The 16969-nt window shown below is 44.1% G+C and overlaps 1 protein-coding gene across 5 annotated transcripts in view; it reads right to left on the bottom strand.

Moving 5' to 3' along the window:
• Positions 1-16969, bottom strand: part of KLF7 (KLF transcription factor 7) — a 64631-nt gene that overhangs the window by 5949 nt on the left and 41713 nt on the right. Inside the window, exons 3-5 of one of the 5 annotated variants that reach the window (XR_008972447.1) lie at positions 9219-9342; positions 2153-2432; positions 1316-1400 (exon numbers count right to left, since the gene is read on the bottom strand). Coding sequence is in view for 2 of the 5 variants with exons in the window: in XM_057411648.1 (XP_057267631.1) it covers positions 2381-2432; positions 9219-9342 (176 nt within the window). In the remaining 3 variants the exon portion in view is untranslated. Of the gene's footprint in view, positions 1-452; positions 2433-9218; positions 9343-16969 lie in introns of those variants that run through there. The other 4 variants (XR_008972446.1, XR_008972445.1, XM_057411648.1 and 1 more) reach the window with 4 other exon arrangements.

The following is a 16969-nucleotide window of genomic DNA, read 5'->3' as shown; positions in this document are numbered from 1 at the left end:
CCCAAAAGATGGTTAGATTTTGGTCCATATTTCTTGCCATATGGGCCAGACATCGTATTTCCCCCGTCCCCAAAGTGTTCAATTGACAGTCACAGTGTTTTGTGAAAACTGTGAAGAAAACCAGCATCTTTCAAGTAAATTCAATCTCTCACTGGAGTCGAAGGTTGCAAAGCGTGAGATTGCACTGTGAGGGTGGTAAGACACTGGAACAGGTTGCCCCTAGAAGTTGTGGATGCCCCATCCCTGGAAGTGTTCAAGGCCAGGTTAGGTGGGGCTTTGGTCTTGTGGAGGTGTCCCTGCCCACGGCAGGATGGTTGGAAGTAGATGATCTTTAAGGTCCCTTCCAACCCAAACCATTCTATGATTCTATGATTCTATGAAAACACTGAGAATTCAAGTGCCAAGGATCCTGGTGACAGCTCTTAAACATCTATTGATTTTCCTGTTTCCTCTTTTTCCCCCCTAAGAGTACAGTTTTACCTCCCCAAACATAAATTAAGGGAAATATTTAACAGTCAATGCGTCAAAACAGTCAAAGAAGGGCAGTTGGCTAATACAGCATAAAAGAGCAGCAACCATTTGTGGACCACGCGCCATTTTGTTTCATTTCTAGACACATCTTGTAGGGATGGGTCCCAGAATATACAAAATATACAACCAAATGACCACCTGCCTGCTTGCATAGGCCATTTTTATGGTCCTAAATGCAGTCTTTGGAGTCAGGGCCAGTGCCAAATAGTTTGAAATGCAAGTTATGGTGAGATACACATTTTGTTTTTCTTTTGCAATGAAGACTTCAATCCTCTTTGAGCCAACAAAATCAAATTAGCAATAGGACTGAAGGGCAAGCATGAGACCTCCACTTCTTGATGGTTCACACAGTAGGCCAAAACGGACCTCTAAGTTAGTAATACTTTAGACCAATCATTTGGAAAGCCTCACTGCTGTGTGTAAAATCCAACCCTTCCTTCACCGTTCACACTATTACACTTTCTCATATAGGAGTGGACTACAGCATCAACTTGATGAATGGAAAAGGAGGACTTTGTTAATTTCTTTAAAAGGCTAATGCTGAATGAAGCCATTGTACTTGGAAGAGGTTCTCGATTTCCCACTCAATGACTGGAGTAGGGTTTTTGGCTTGGATTTTTTTGTGTGTAAGATGCTCAACAAACATTAGCTTTAAATTAAACGTCGGCAGGTACTCTTTACGCAAACGAAAGTCCAATGTTTTAGATTGGTTAATAGAAGAACAGCAAGAAAAAGCAACATAATTCATTGCTAAGTCACTGTGGGTTGTGGCTAACATGCTCACATGATGTGGAAGGAATCCTGTAGTCATGCCTGTGTGGCCAGTCCCAGATGGATATTCAGGTGGAGACAAGGAGTTCTGAAGATCACTTGTTTGTGAAGAAAAGAGAAAATATGTTTAAGCTTCCAAATAAGCTTTTAAAGTTTTTTGTTCAACAAAGAAACAAGAAGTCCTAGCTATGGCAATAAGGTGAGGCCTACAGAGACATTAGGTGCTGTTTCTCTGGGGTTTATCCCTTGGCCACTTAGCCATCATGGCAGCAGCTTCCAGAGTCCCTAGTGCATATGTTGTGCAATAGCCAAAACAAAAAACAAAAACAACCAACAAAAATATAGTCCTCCGTGAAGTCTACATAAACTCAGGCCAAAAAAGAGGATATTTGTGTCACAAGTGTCACTCCACAGTCTACTGCCATTAAGGCCACTGGTATTGACTTAAAAGGATCTCAATAGCTCAGTTCTAGGAAGAAGAACCAAAACCATGACAGGTCAAAGTGTCTGTGAGAAGTCTGACGCATTGAACATTAGGAATTCTCAGACAAAGAACAAATGAACCAAGAGGTTAATTTTGGCTACCAAACTGGGATTTGGTTTTCTAGGTCATTGTTCCCCCCCATCTATTTAAAAAGAAAGTTAGTGCTACAAATATGCAACTTCAAGACGACATATTCTCCTGTTGAGTTGCATTGAGAAGCAAGTTAAATAAGCCCCTCCTACTGCCGTCCACCTGCAGGGAAGTCTCCTTTGTGTTCTTTGATTTCCATTGGCAAAGCCAGGAAACAAATCCAAGGGACGAAGCACTGTAAGCAATTATTTCTCCTCATTGACTTCACCTCTATACCATTTCCTCGCCTGCATCTTCACCCATCCAGCTGGGGCAAGGCATGAAGAACTGATGTAAGTATTGAAGTATAATCGGGTGCATGACAGTGTGAGCGTGTGGTCTCTGTACAGAGGATTACACGTGATCAAGTTCTTGTCTCCTGCAAGGTAGCGCGTTGAAACTTGAGTCCCACTTTCATCTCACAACACTGAGCTCAGATGACATCTGTGCCAAGCTGACTGGTATTTAGATGTGTCTTTTCATGTGGAGGGCAAGGTGATCAGACCTGGAAAAACACCTGCAAAATAAAGCAAGTGGGAAATGACATAAATACAGGATTTGGGGAAACAGGGTTCCTGTCCCTTCTTCACTATGTACAGGAGAAAGTACATATCCAAGTTTAGAGGCACTCTTCAGATTATCCATGGATCACCACCAAACCATGTGTGATTGACCTCTGTGACCACAAATGGCCAACTATCCTGGCTCTCTGGTAGATAAATAGACTACTCTTCTCCTTTCTCTTATCCTCTCCCTCTCTCTGCTTTCACTGAGTCAAATATCAGGGAAGAGTGCTCACCTGTATTGCAAAATCAAATATTTAGTATTAGCATGTGTGTGCATATAAAACCAAAGAAATAAACTAAGTCAGTTTTGTTCAGAGTTTTCACTCAGCAAGACCAGTTTAAAATAAAAACACCAGCTTTCTCAACTGCCCAGCACCTACAACAAGCATTGAAGCATGACGCCAGATTTGAAAGCTGAATTCTCATTTCTAACTCCAAACTGAAAGGAAAGCTGGTTCAGTTTGGAGGGTGATAATCCGACAGGCTACATACTCTCTCTGCGGGAATCTGGGTGGTAATATGTGGATGTTGATGAATGCCCTCTCCTTGAAGGATGTTGGGAGAAGATAAGGTCTTATGCCTATTTTGTAAGAATGAAAATTGAAAGACAGAGAAGGCGAGGAAATTGTAAATCACACAAGAAGTCTGGCAAAATGAAACAGAACAAAAAAAAAAGCCAGGAGTTCAGCTTTCAACTTCTGTTCTTTATCCACAAAGCTGTTTTTCTCCATCTCATATGAAAGTGTAATATTTTAACACTCTGAACATGTAGGTGGCTGCTGATAAGACAGACTTAGAGCAGCAACCCTGGAGAACTAGTTGAGATTTAGGGTTGGTCTAAACATGCAGTTAATTGAGAATAAGGTAGGGCATGTATCTGAAACAAAGCCTGTATTCTTGATTAACTCCCTCTCTAAAGGCTTATAATTGCCTTCTTCTGAAATTACTTAATCCACTTGGGAAGCAGGTTAAGATACTCAATAAAAACCACACTTGCTCCTGGAGAAGACCAACCCCAGCAAGAGTTAATCAGGAATTACTATTCTAAACCAGCTGCCTTGTAACAGACATGCTGCAGGGCACTCACAGCAGCAGGAATAGCAGCCCATACCCAGGCACTTCACACCACCAAGATATTGTCACAGTGATCAGGGGAATATGTTCTCAGGAAGACAAGTGCTCTGCTTCCCTGACATTCAATATATACTCTATTTTATCAAGACTGCCGGTAAGCAAGAATATTTTTTCAACTTTTATACCCATTAGAAGGGGATTGAAAGCACCAACTCATGTCACAACCACCATCACAGTGTCATTACAGATACGTACGGTACCAAAGAGCAAACCACAGGATAAGTGGGGAGTAGTTGTGGCTGCCTACCCCAAAGCCCTAACCTGGAGCCTGCTCGTCAGAGCAGCAGGACTCAAGACACTCTCAGAAATTAAACTTGTACTAGATACACTTCAAGTTGAGCACTAAAAAGTGGAAGATTCACAAGTTCCTTGCAAATCCTGGTTTGCCTTCTTTCCACCCTAAGCCACAAGACACTGGCTTATTTATTCTTACTAATAGCAAAAAATATCTATTCTAAGTATCACACAAAGCCCCACGTATCTTTGGCTTTTGAGTAAACTGGTTTTGTAGGCTCTGAGGGCACCAAGAAAAACTCCTTCCAGAACTGACTTACCTTAAGTGTCTTTTCACTGCCCCATAGAGTATAAAAGAGCCACTGATACTGGCCTGAAGAAGACCCAGATGGCTTATTGTGAGAATGTGGACGGCTCATATATGGGCACTAAATGTACTTTCAAAAAAGCAGTTTTTAGTTGAGTATTCCACATTTTTCAAGAAGAAGAAGGTAAAAGAATGAATTTAACTACTCAGTAAAAAAAGCCAAATACCAAAGATAAAAAAGAAGAACACTCAATCTAAAGGCAAACACCCAGAGGATAAACACCCTAAGCAGAGAAATGCTGAGAAAGAGAAGCACTATAATAATGAAGAGATTTTAAATAGTTAGGGGATCTTTTCTGCCCTGCTGGGCAATCTATCTGCATCTACATGCAGAGGTGAGTGATCAAGAGGTACATTTTTAAGACACAGAAACCTCACAAGAAGGCAACTTTTGCAATAAAAGCCAGAAATTCATCTTCAGCGGATGAGCATAGCTCTGCTCAAGTCAGCTGTTCTCTACTGATTTGTAGTGGCTTACAAGGGGGTTAATACCGTCAGAGTGGTGAAAATTAAAAAGAAAGCCTTCAAAATGGGATGGAGGCTGCATTCCTGCAAGCTCCTGCATGAAGCACAGCAAGACAGATGTGAATCTGACAATGGACACTTGGCTTTCAACACAGCAGGCTCAGCACAGCTAGAATTTTCTAGCCCTAGGGTGCCAAAATACACCCTTGGACCAACATCCTTCTCGTCAGTCTAAACTGAGAAAGCAGCATGCTCTGGCTACAAGGGCTGGCAAAACAAAACAACAGCTTGAGCGGCTGCCAAAAAGACATGCACCAGCTGGCACTTCAGTCTAGGACTAGTCATAAGACCACCACCCAAGCATGGCTTTTCCTCCCCGATTGTCTCTGTCATGGATGCAACTCAGGGAAAAAGAATGCTGAGTCACAGCACAGCAAGACTGTTTCACATCAGTAACCATAGTATTAGCATCTAGTATATTTTTCAGCCTTAGAATATGTTTATAGCTAATAAAATAGCTTCATATTTGCTAGTTTATAGCTAATAAAATGGTACAGTACTAAGTCTTCACATTCTCCTGCTGATTAATTTGGTTAGTTCTAGCTCTTGGTAAGGCTGGTGGATGTGGGTAGTTATTTTCAGCAGTAAAACAGTCCCTAAATCACACTAACAAAAAAAGCTACTCTTAAGTGGACACATTTTTTTAACTTCTGGGACCAGAGGCAGCAGTGGAAGAGGCTCCATAAGATAAGGTATCAAGGGAAACTCCTTTCTTCACAAACTAGGAAACACCAGCTTGCTGGTCTCTAGCCCTGACCATTAGACAGACGAACCTGCTCCACACCTCTGGCTCTACACCTCTTCCAGTTCCAGACTGTGGTACATGGGCCCATCACAGTCTTCACTGTCATCCCTCTCCCAGTCCAGCTCTTCCGGCAAAGACAGTTTATACTAGAGTAAGATACCCTAATTCTGAAAGTCATACAGTGATGCATGACATGTAAATTCCCTACTCGCAAACACGCTTCCTTCCTTTCTCTTCTTGCTTTATCTCCTTAGCAACACAGCGCTGCTTGGCACTGAAGCCTCTGCAGGAGAAAGAGGGAAGGTAACTACACTGAGAAGTAAATATATTGCTCAGCCATCTCTCTTACCAGCTGTGGATTCTCCACTGTGGGACGTGTTCATTCCAGCTAAGTGTGCTCTTACCTTGCTGTCAAAAAGGAAACCGTGTGTACATGTACACATACATATACACATACAGAGGAATATATACCCCAATAGTCTGCCACTAAGCTCCTATCTCCTAAACACATATTTATGTAGAACAAGCAATTGCCACTACCCTGTCATGCTCTTCCCCTTTGCGTGCTGAGGGCTTGCACTGTGTGAGGAACATAAGCCTAGCTTTTGTTTCTGAAGAGCAAAATTCCTGGAGAATGCTAATAACCAGCACATCCAAGGTGCCTGGAAGGCAGTATAGACTTGTACACTGCTTTCTGCACCACTTTAACTGATTTTCTTTTTTCCCCTGCTGCGCAAACCACGCACCATTTGAGGTACATGTGGTGCTACTGAAACCAGTGGTAGTTTACTAACAATGTGATATGAGGGTTGCATGATGTTGGAATAGGGCTGGGACAGCAGAAGAGAATCACATCATATCTCTTTTGTTTTAAAACTGACTGGTACACAGAGGACATTAACACCCTTTCGATGTCAACCAGAAGGTTAGAGACACAAACACATTTGAAAACACCTTGGGAAGGGAACTGCAACCAGACTGTGTCCACAATGTTCCCCTTCTTCACTTTCATGCTCTGATTGCCAAGGTATGGCCTTCACCTCTGAACAACAGGCATATGTTTTGTGCTATGTCAGTGCTGTTAAAAGAGCTCCAAAGGACTTCCTGAAGTTTAGCAAGTCAGATGTCTGAGAGAGTGACCACTCCTGTAAATAATGGTGTGTGCAATAAAAGGTGGCAGTTCAAATATGGAGAAACTGTTATCCAGCTGGGAACTCCAGCTCAAAAAGGAGCATCTTTAATATTAAAAGTCTGCCTAAATAACTAAGGACAGACTTAGGCACATGTTTCAGCACTTGCTTGAGGTAGAATCAGCCACAGGAGGTAGTAGAGAGATCTATGAATGAGAAAAGAAGGGAAAATAGTGGTATGGCAGAACAGCCCCAAAGAACAGGCACTATTACATGCCTGAGCCAACTGACTAGGAGAGTAAAGACAAATCTGTCTCCTGCCACCACACACAGATGGTATGTGCACAGAGTTGAACAGTGCACAATCCCCAGCACTCTTAACACACTAATAAATATTTTCCAGCATCTACAGATTCAGCTGAAGAGCAGAAAATGCATTAGATGGTTGCAAGAATGTATCTCTTGACTGCAGTGACCGAGTTGGCTGCCAAAGAAAAATCCTACGTACACAGGGATAATGTGTAAAGGGAGGAGTATGGATACTTAACAAAGGTTTGAAAGAGACTGAGTAGTTGTAATCACTGGATGCATTTCTTTAGATTTCTGCTAAAAATATTGTTTGCCCTGACACAGAAACCCTGCGGTTTTGTGTGCGTGTATGTATGTGTGTTTGTGGGGCCAGGATGGTTAGTTTGTGCTTCAGAGGAAAGAAAAGAAAAAGGCGATGCCTTACATTTAAAACAGAGAACATAACTATTCTCCTTCACAGAGAGGTGCTTATACAAAAGCAGAACTCCAGAGGTCCCTACTTGGCTTATTCTGTCCCTCATTCTGAGCAAACAAAAGATAATCCAGGGATAAAACAAAAGATAATCCAAGAGGAAGCCCTCTGTGGGGGAAGGGGGATGGGAAGAGGGGAGACAAGGGCAGAAGAGCACTTAAGGAGATGAAGCTCCTGGAAAGGCAGGATGTGAAAATGATCAAATTTCCTTCCCATAAAAGGATGGGGTCCCTTGTTTATGTCTCACACATCCTCTCTCCACGCATGTTCTCTGCTGGTCTGGTGTACCCAGAGGCTTCCTAGAGCCTTTATTGTATTACAAAATGTTTCCTTATCAGCACAGAGAACCTTAGTCCTGCATTAAAAAGATGGGTAATTTTCTTAAGCCTCTTTAAAAAATATATAGAAATAGGATTAGCTGGATAACATGTTCGGATGCAAGCACATTATTTGATTACTCAATAGTGGATCCAGGTTTCACCCAGGGCACTGCCAATCTCCAGCTGGGGGGGGGGGGGTGAGGGGGAGAAATGCTCATTGTTCGATCCTGTCAGGGCTGTCAAGAGTCATTACAGGGGTAATTGCTTTTGCTCCACCCTAATTTCTTATCAATTTGGATTGGGGATAGGAAGGAAGGTTTTTCTTTTGGTTTTGTTTCTAAATTCAAAGAACACATCTTTCAAAAACACTCAGCACCGAGCAACGATGACTGTGTTTTTCAATGAGCTCTTCATTCACTCAAGCAGCTGAAGCAGTGAGGACTGTGAAAAGGAATCTGCAGTGAGGGGCAGCAGCCATGGCTCCCACTGGGAGCTGCTGGGTGCTCAGCTCACCAGGCAAAATTGGGCCCTTCTTTTTAAGTGCCCAGGGGGAACTGTTGCACCACAGGCTCTTGAGAAACCCTGTCTCTGGATACCTGTCAGGCCTTTAAATCTGGGCCCACACAGAATGAAGGTGCAGAGTATCTGAGTATTTCCCACATCAAACAGATGTCAAGCAAGGGTGAGATTTAAAACTGTAAGGAAAGATTCACTAATGAGTGGGAATATGCAGAGATCACCAATTCTACACAAAACAACTTCATGAAATTGAATTGTAAGATACACCTAAATCACTCCTGTGCTTTTGAAAACAATGCCCTTTCCTGTCTTCTATTGACCCTCTCCTGCTGAACATGGGGAAGCATGAAGCCCTGTACTCAGTGGTAAAGAGAAGACAACAAACATAAAGAAATTAAGTGCTTTTTTTCCAGTATTTGGGTACTTGTGGCACAACAGCCACACACACTTCCCATCTCCCCTGTTGTACACCCACGTGTTTGTTAGGCCCACTCTGACAAAAGGCAGGCAACCAGCAATGGTGCTTGGGGTAGTCCTTGAAGCAAATAGAAGGAGCTCTGCCTTTGTGAGGGCACCAGGCCCATAGGACCAGGAAATGGCAAACTGTGGAGATGCTTTGTTTAGAGGTCCATTGCTGAAGAAGTCTGGGGCCCTCTGGAAGTCTTCTCTGCTTCAAGAGAAACCAGCAGGTTTCAGTCAGACCTACACCTGGTCCCACATCTTTGTGCTGTGGTAGGGAAACAGCTTAGGCTACCTAGGAAGTATTTCCCCTCTGCCAGCCAGCCTGGCCACTTAGGCAGAGATGACAGCGGCAGAGTGGAGGGTCCCCCCTTCACTTGGGGATCAAGGCACTGGGACAGGAGGCCAGAAGGGGCCCCCCTCCTGGGAGCCAGGTCTCTTGTCTCAGGGAGCTGGTGGCTCTGTGCAATTCACAAAGCCCACATGTTGCTTGAACATTAGGAATGTTAGGAGGCTGCATTACCTGTCACAATGGTTGCATTTAAAGGGCTTTGCACCCGTGTGCTTTCTGTAATGCCTTGTGAGCTCGTCACTCCGTGCAAAACGCCACTCGCACCCTTCCCACGAGCACTTGTAAGGCTTCTCACCTGCAGAGGAGAGGAGAGAACAGTCAGCGTGGCAGCAGGATTACTGAGCACTCAACTTGCAAGCCCTGTGTCCTCCCACCTTCTCTGTCCCGCTCAGGCAGCTAAGCCTGTCACACAATTCATGGCCAATGTGGGATGGAAACAACTTAGTACTTGCGATGCATTATACTGAGGATGGATCCAGCCCAAATTTTACTACTGCTAAAATTACTGTGCAATCTTAATTCCCCTTTCTAACAAAACCAGTCATTTGCTCTTCAAAAAAGAACATCCCCAAATGCCTGTGCTTCTGTGTGGCTTGAGCCTGATTTTCAGCCAGCATTTCAGCTCACTTTACCTTTGCCAATGAATTACTGTGGTACCTGTGAGTGGCTGTACTGACACCTGAACACAGTGCAGGTGTGCACTGCTCCAGTGACCACCACAAGCACATCACGCACTTTATCCCAGCTGCCATTTACCCTTTGCATGGCCAGGCTAACATCTATTGCCCTCAAGCTTTCATGCCCACTGCCCCCTGGGACTGCACCTTGTTTGTTTGCTTCTGACAACAAAAATTGTTCCTTGGTTAAAGAAATTATGTGTTAGGACAGTGAGTGTGAGAGGAGAAATGTTTTCTTCTTTAAACCAGCTGGTCCTTCAGGCTTTGTGCACTACACCTTCTTCTGTCCCAAAATATTAACCATACCACTGAAGGCAGTGAAACAGAGCAGCGATAAGACAGGAGAGATTCTAGTCTGTGTTCATATCCACATATCTTCTAAATGATAACCAGTCTCTGTGGGTCAAAGTCTGCCATGGTGTAACATCCGTGGAGTCATTAGCACCTTCTAATTTCCACCTTCTGAATTCCAAGGATTAGCACCTTCTGAATTCCAAGGTTTCATGACCCCTTTTCTTATTCGGTGCACGTGTATTCATGTGCATGCAAATTTATCATCTCCCCCCAGAACAAATGCTCCTGTGCATCTCCTCCTCTATAAACTCCATGTCGCTACTCCCCACGCAGTCAGCACCGTATGGGTGCAACAGAAGAGGAGCAAGCTGAGATAAAATTCAGACAAGACATCACTTTCACACCAAGCTTCTGAGCTAGGAATTATGAACAGAGAAGAGCTTATTACTTATTTATTTGTTCTTAAAATTGCTAAGGAGGTGATCTTAAAAAATCCACCACTGGCCAAACTGAAGTCACAGTCTGTATGACCTCTCTATGCCAGTCACATGAAATAATCACTTGGCTCCAGCAGACAAATCTCTCAGTGCAGAGACGCAGATTTCTACATTCCGCAAGTAAAGGAGTGAGATCTGATTATGGGAGATTTTTGTATTTCAAGGTGACAAATTGGAGAGGCCAAAAGAGCAAGAAAAGTGAAAAGGGCAAGAGAATGGCATGAAAATACATTTTTAAACTGCTGTTCTCTGGTGAGTGAGTTCCTGCAGACTTCTTATTGCAAAGCAGCTCTGCTGCACAGCGGTCACGCACCCCAGAGAGAACAGCCGAGTGGACTGAGGCGTTAACTGGTGCTGAGCCATTTTACTGCCCTCTGAGAAGTTTCTCTGGCTCAGTAGCTCAATTAAAGGATTCACTGGGGTGAAGCAATGAAGAGGGGGCAGTAGCTGGCAAGACTTCACCGAAATACCCATTTGTTCCTCAGTCCCTGAATGCAGAAAGGACAGGCTGGATATCTCTTGTGTGCCACAGTCCTTCATGGGAAAATGCCCAACAGGACAATGGACTATGCCAGCAGTAACACCCCCCCACTTAGACTGTGCCTGCCTGGTCATCTCTGCACATTTGCCTTTTGTTCTTCATTTCTTCAGGAAAAACAGGGGAAGGGGGGGAAGAAACAACCTGTGAGTGCTCCAAGTGCTGGTGTCTTGTTTCTGGGCTTACTCAACCGTAATTCAAACGCTGTCACCAGTGCTTGCCCCAGACATCGGAGCTGAAGTTGCAGCGCTCTCCCCTCCAGTCCTTGACATCCTACCTGGCATGCTGCATCTGCTCTCTCCTTTGCAGAGCAAAGGGATTTCCCCCGTCCGGGCCATGTCTATGACAGCACTCCGGTTTTGTTTGAGCAGTTCATGCATTATTCTTAAAAGCTGCCAGTAAACAAGCCTCAATTCAGCTTCCTCAGTTCTCTGACGCTCTCTAGTGCCTACCTCTGAGTGGAGACAGAAAGCAAACTGCCTTTGCTGCAAAGCCGATGCAGAAGAGGACTGCTCAGCTTAATCTGGTGGGTACAGCCTGGTTGAAGGATACAGCCACCTACAGAGCAGAAGGGTGAAGGGAAAACGTCCTGGGCTTTCTATGAAACTATTAGGTTATCAGGACTGAAGTGGAGTTTGGCTTGTTAACATTTGCCAAGAGCTTTGAAAATGTACAGTGTTATATATAGGTTACAAGAGACAGAGATGCCAAGCATGATTACTGGTAAACCCATGGGATGCCACATATCTTTGTTATTTGCTGCAGGGGCTCCTCCCTCAAGTGTTCCTGATCTGGCCTTGCACAGCCCTGAGCTGAGTTTTGTTTTCAGATGCTTTTCCTCTGTAACCCAAGCACCATTCCACAAAATGTCAGACAGTGCCTCTCTGAGCTCCAGGCAGCATGCTGGCATGCAGTGCTCTGTGGAGCACAAGATAAATGCAAAGGAGCACAGTGACCTTTAAAGCCATGTCAGACAGCTCCTTGACCCAGAGACCTCAAAGCGGTTAGATTTCCTGCCTTCCTGCAGCTACTCAAAAACATGGGAGGCAGGAGACCTCCATATCTCTGCACATTAAGACCATGAACAAACTGCTTTTTTAATAGCTGCTTTCACCTTACCCGAAGATGGAATGAAAGCGTATCTTGCTGAGATGCACATATGTAGGAAGCATGGGAATGGAGGAGAGGGGGAGGGCCCTCCTATCTCACTACTGGCAACGGCAGGGAGAAGAAATGGGAAGGATCTTTTCTATGTGCCAGAGTGCTCTTCTGTTATTGCAGAGGATTAATGAGAATAAAAGGATAGATGGTGAAATCCTCCTCTGCTGAAGGCAATGGCAAAATTCCCACTCACTCCTACAGGGCCAGGATCTCCCCTTTTTAACAAATTAATTATGAGCTTCAAAATCCAATTAAAAATAGGAACATCACGGAGCTGTGCCACACTGACTTCTTTTCAGGCTCAAAATTAATAACTGCACTTGAAACTCATGCCTGCGAGCCACTCCCAGGAAGGAGGCTCTACTCCTTAACTCACCTATATTCAACACAAGGATCTGTGCAGTGCATAAACAAATCCATAAAACCACGTGTATACACATACACTCAACAGAGAAGCCTACACACATTCAAGAAGACGCCAATACCCAGATACGCAGCTGTTAAATGCTGAAGTGCTTCAGCTCAGAACGTGATTCACACCGTGGGGCCAGTTCAGTCTTCACACATGCAGCAGCGCACCTGGGAAGGGCAGGCAGCCAGCAATGCAGACATATGTTCAAGCAGTGAATTATGCGGTTTTCTAAGATGAGTACTAGTCTGAAAACAATACACCACTTGCTCATGGAAAATGTTCTAGAAACAACCCAGAGCTTTCAGCTTTCTCTAAGCTTTTCCCAGGGAGGGGGAGACCGTTACCTGGTGATTTCAAGCTTACTGATCACATTCCAGTTCCCTTGGGCAGTGCGCATCAGAGAGCAGTGCAGCACAGCACAGGTGAGCTGTGCAGTGAAGCAGTGGGTACACAGGACCCAACATGCAGACCATGTGCATGTAAAGGGTGTCATTTCTGGCTAGCTGCAGCCTGGTCCTGTGGCCTGTCTGTAGGTGAAGCATGCCAGTTGTGCGCTTGCAGAGCACCTCCTGGACAGGCCATCCAAAACCACATTTGTGCTCCAGCCAGGATGAACCAGTGAACGGGAGCAATCGGAAGGCTCACCTCAAGAGGGGATGCTTTATCACCAGAAAACACTTACTAGATACAACCTTAGTGGCCTGATGAAGATACCCAGAAGCAGCCAGCACATGCCTGCAAGCACGAGTGCCGTGCTGAAACCTACTTTTCCAGAAGGACTTCACAATCAGAAAAGTTAGTGGTACAGGAATGCTATTAGCCCTTCAGATACGTTTTACAGCTTTAGTCCATCATGACTGGATCCAAAAGAAGCAGCCTTTCTTCACTGTGGTGACTACCCTGTGGTACGTAGCCCATTTAATGCTCTTCCTGAAGTGTATTTTCATACCCTGAGACTGGGATGGTTGGGGAATAGGCTCTCCATTGCCCTTCTGCTTATGGCACCTCACACAACTGTGGAGGCAGTACTCTCACGGGAGAATGGATAACTGGTACATAAACTCTGAATAATCCTGAAAGATACAACAAGGCCATGAGAGGCCCGAGGAAGCTCAAGCAAGCAAGATAAGAAGAAGCTGGAATTCACCAAGTTAATGAGAACTGTGGACTGTTGGCAAGCTTTTGAGGTCAAGTCCTCACACCTGTGCTTAACCAATTATATATTAGTCACTAAGGGTCTTCAAGACATGTATCCAATCATAATATGCCAGATCACTGTAAGTGCATGTAAGAAATAGTATATAAGGAGTTAAGGCTTTGTAATAAATGGCTTTTGTCTGATCATACTGATCTCTGACTGGGTCCATATATTCTGCGGCACACAACCTAGCTCATCTCCTAGAAATACCTCCAAAGCACACCTCAGTACAGTCTGGCCCTCCATTCTCTTTATTTCATCCAGCCTGGTCCAATCTGGTAACTGAAGAACAAAGATCTCTGCAAATTTACTGGAAACATACAATGGTGAAGCTAGAATTTATGAGTCATAACAAAAATCCATCAGACTTTGGCAGCCCTGGAATCAGGTCACTATTTCTTTGGAGACTAAGACAAGTGCAGGACTCTAAATGTTAGGCATCTAGTTACAAAATAAACAAATGATTGGTATAGCTTTCTCTTGAAAGCCAGAAGTTTATAATTTGAAAATATGAAAGAGCCAAGCACACAATCCCAGCAACACTACCATGGTAAACACACACCAGGTCCCCAGCAAAACATGACCGATAGAGCTAGGCTGGTTCTCTGATGAAGACACCACACTGGTCCTTGGGACTTCTACTTCCATTTTCCAGCCTCCGGCAGTTTTGGTGAGTTTCATCTCATGGAACTTCAGGTATCAGAAACAATCATCTGAAATAACCACCTATGGCTCTTTCTCAACTTAATGGAGAGGCAAAGGCATGTGCAGAGTGTGACACATCAGTCCCCAGTCAGACTGGAATCAGAGGCGAATTTCCTCCTCTGATGGTATAATGGGCTAGGCAAGCAGCTCGCTTGCAGGCAGCTGTATCTTTACTTTCCAGGCACAAGCCAGAGAACATCATGTTTTCTCTTCAACACACACTTAATCTGCAAACCTTACACAAGCCCTTGTAATAAATATTCCCTCACAAAACACAGCAGTGGGGATGTTGTCTCTTCTCAAAATCCAGAGATTCCCCCACCCTTGCCACCTACATCCCATAGACGCCCTCTAGGTTCAAGGGCTATTTCTTTTGTATAAGGCAACGTTTGCTACGGCCACCTCACACTGGCTATTTCAACACAGAGTGGTTAATAGACCCCTTAAGTTACAGGACACAGAGGTACATAACCCAGGTCAGCTGAGGCCACCGTCACAATCACAAAACCACAACACAAAATGGACACTGAGCATATTATACCTGCATTGTTTACTGCCAACCCTAAGGGTTGAAACATCACGGGTCCAGTCTCCCAAAGAAATAATGAGATTTTAAAGAAGGAAATGATAATATTTAGAGATTGTTTGCCATCTGCTTTGTAGATAACCTAGGGCCATGATTTTAAACTTCCCTTCGCAGCTCTGCAGGCTAGAAACACGTATTACAAAATACAGAGACAGGAGTTTGTTCTCTATTCCCTGGATTTCAAGAGTGAAGATTTTAAGGAGACGACCCTCAAGATGTGCACAGTAAGATCAAAGAGCTGGCAACACTGTGGGGTGAAATCTTGGCTCCATCAAAGTCACTGGAAAAATGCCCATTAAGGCTTAAGTTTCAGCCTGTACGTTCACACAATTAGAAGTAAACAAAGATATCACACTTATCATATAATTGTATAATACCTAGGGTCGGAAAGAACTTTAAGATCGTCTATTTCCAACCTCCCTGCCATGGGCAAGGGCATCTCACACTAAACCATGTCATCCATCAGTATCTGTTTCATATCCCTCCCCTGCCCACCACCTTAAATACCACACCACAAGCATACATTGATTACAGCACAGTTACTAAAACAAGCAAGTAGTTTTAGCCCCCAGTCCTGCAGTGAACTTCAGAGAAGAATCACAGTCAAAATCCTTGCTGGTATTTCTCCATGCTAAAATGTGGTGCAGTCACGGGACTTGTTTTGTCAATATGACTAATTTAGCCAAAAGAAACTGATGCATGTTTTGAAGGCCATTCAAGTAAGTTATTTGTTGTAGTATGTTTTAAGAGCTCCTTAATATCATGCTACGCAACTACACAAAACCAGCATGCAAAAGTGTCCTTAAGAAAACAACAGAAACACCCCCTTGAAAATCACCATGTGCTCTAATCCATCACAAATTATTTACATACAGTTTCAGCATGAAAAAAAGTCTTATGAAAGAAACACAAAACATTTCCTTCCTTTTTAAAAACTGTGATTTAAAACCTGCTCAAAAGGAAACTAGTTCTAAGAGCCTCGATGTCCAAAAATACGTACTGAAAGACAGCTTCAGCTATGCTTGTTCCAGTACTGGTGTTCCTGGAGCACCACACAAACTGCAAATTACAACTGAAGGAGGAATTAAACGCAAGATTTCTCGCCTGGATCTTTCCCATGAGGAAGATCCGGGGGCCTGAGCCATGCAAAGAAATGTGTGAAGAATCAAATAGTACCACTGGCTTTTTAAGAGAATGCTTTAATAGCTTTTCTTGCCACTCTTTCTGAGAAATCCTTTTGGGACCTGTTCTTCCTGGTCTCATGACTACGCCGATGCAGTGACAAACCAACAACCCAAGGCCTCCTTCAGAGGCCAATAGTCGTGGGGATGCCGTTGGTGCTCAGACATGCCAGTGCAGATCCCAGTGGGAAGCAGCCCCCCAGACCGCCTTGCAGAGAAGCGCCACGCCAGGCAGGCAGTCATATTTGCTTTGCAGTTTATTACTGAAGTCTGCCACAGCACAATGGGATGCCTAATGTGGAACATGACATTAGCAATATTTTATATTTATGTAGCACTCTTCATCTCCAAGGGTCCCTGGGAGCTTTATAAGCTACATACATGGCATACCAATGAAGCTGAGCCATAATTCTTCTAATTAGCTGAACATCAGCACACAGCACATGGCATAACAGAAAACGTTACTGGTCACTCCTCTCTTCCTATGGCAAGGACCTTCAGGTATTTAATAGAAGCATGGTGCAGAAGGGCACTCAGTTTTAGGGATTCCTGGGAAAATGAAATCTAACCAGACAGGTCTCCTTAACACCCGTGCCTGTCCTCCCTCATTACATACATGCACTTTGTCAGAGATGAGACACAGGAAGAGAAGCAGCCCAAAAGTTGCTGCTTG

This window comes from Pezoporus wallicus, unplaced genomic scaffold (assembly GCF_028554395.1).
Source record: "Pezoporus wallicus isolate ANWC-B61680 ecotype Strahan unplaced genomic scaffold, APGP_CSIRO_Pwel_v1 contig_6732, whole genome shotgun sequence".
Classification (NCBI taxonomy): domain Eukaryota; kingdom Metazoa; phylum Chordata; class Aves; order Psittaciformes; family Psittacidae; genus Pezoporus; species Pezoporus wallicus.
Note: the sequence above shows the minus strand (reverse complement) of the source record. Positions and strands in the feature narration are given on the sequence as shown.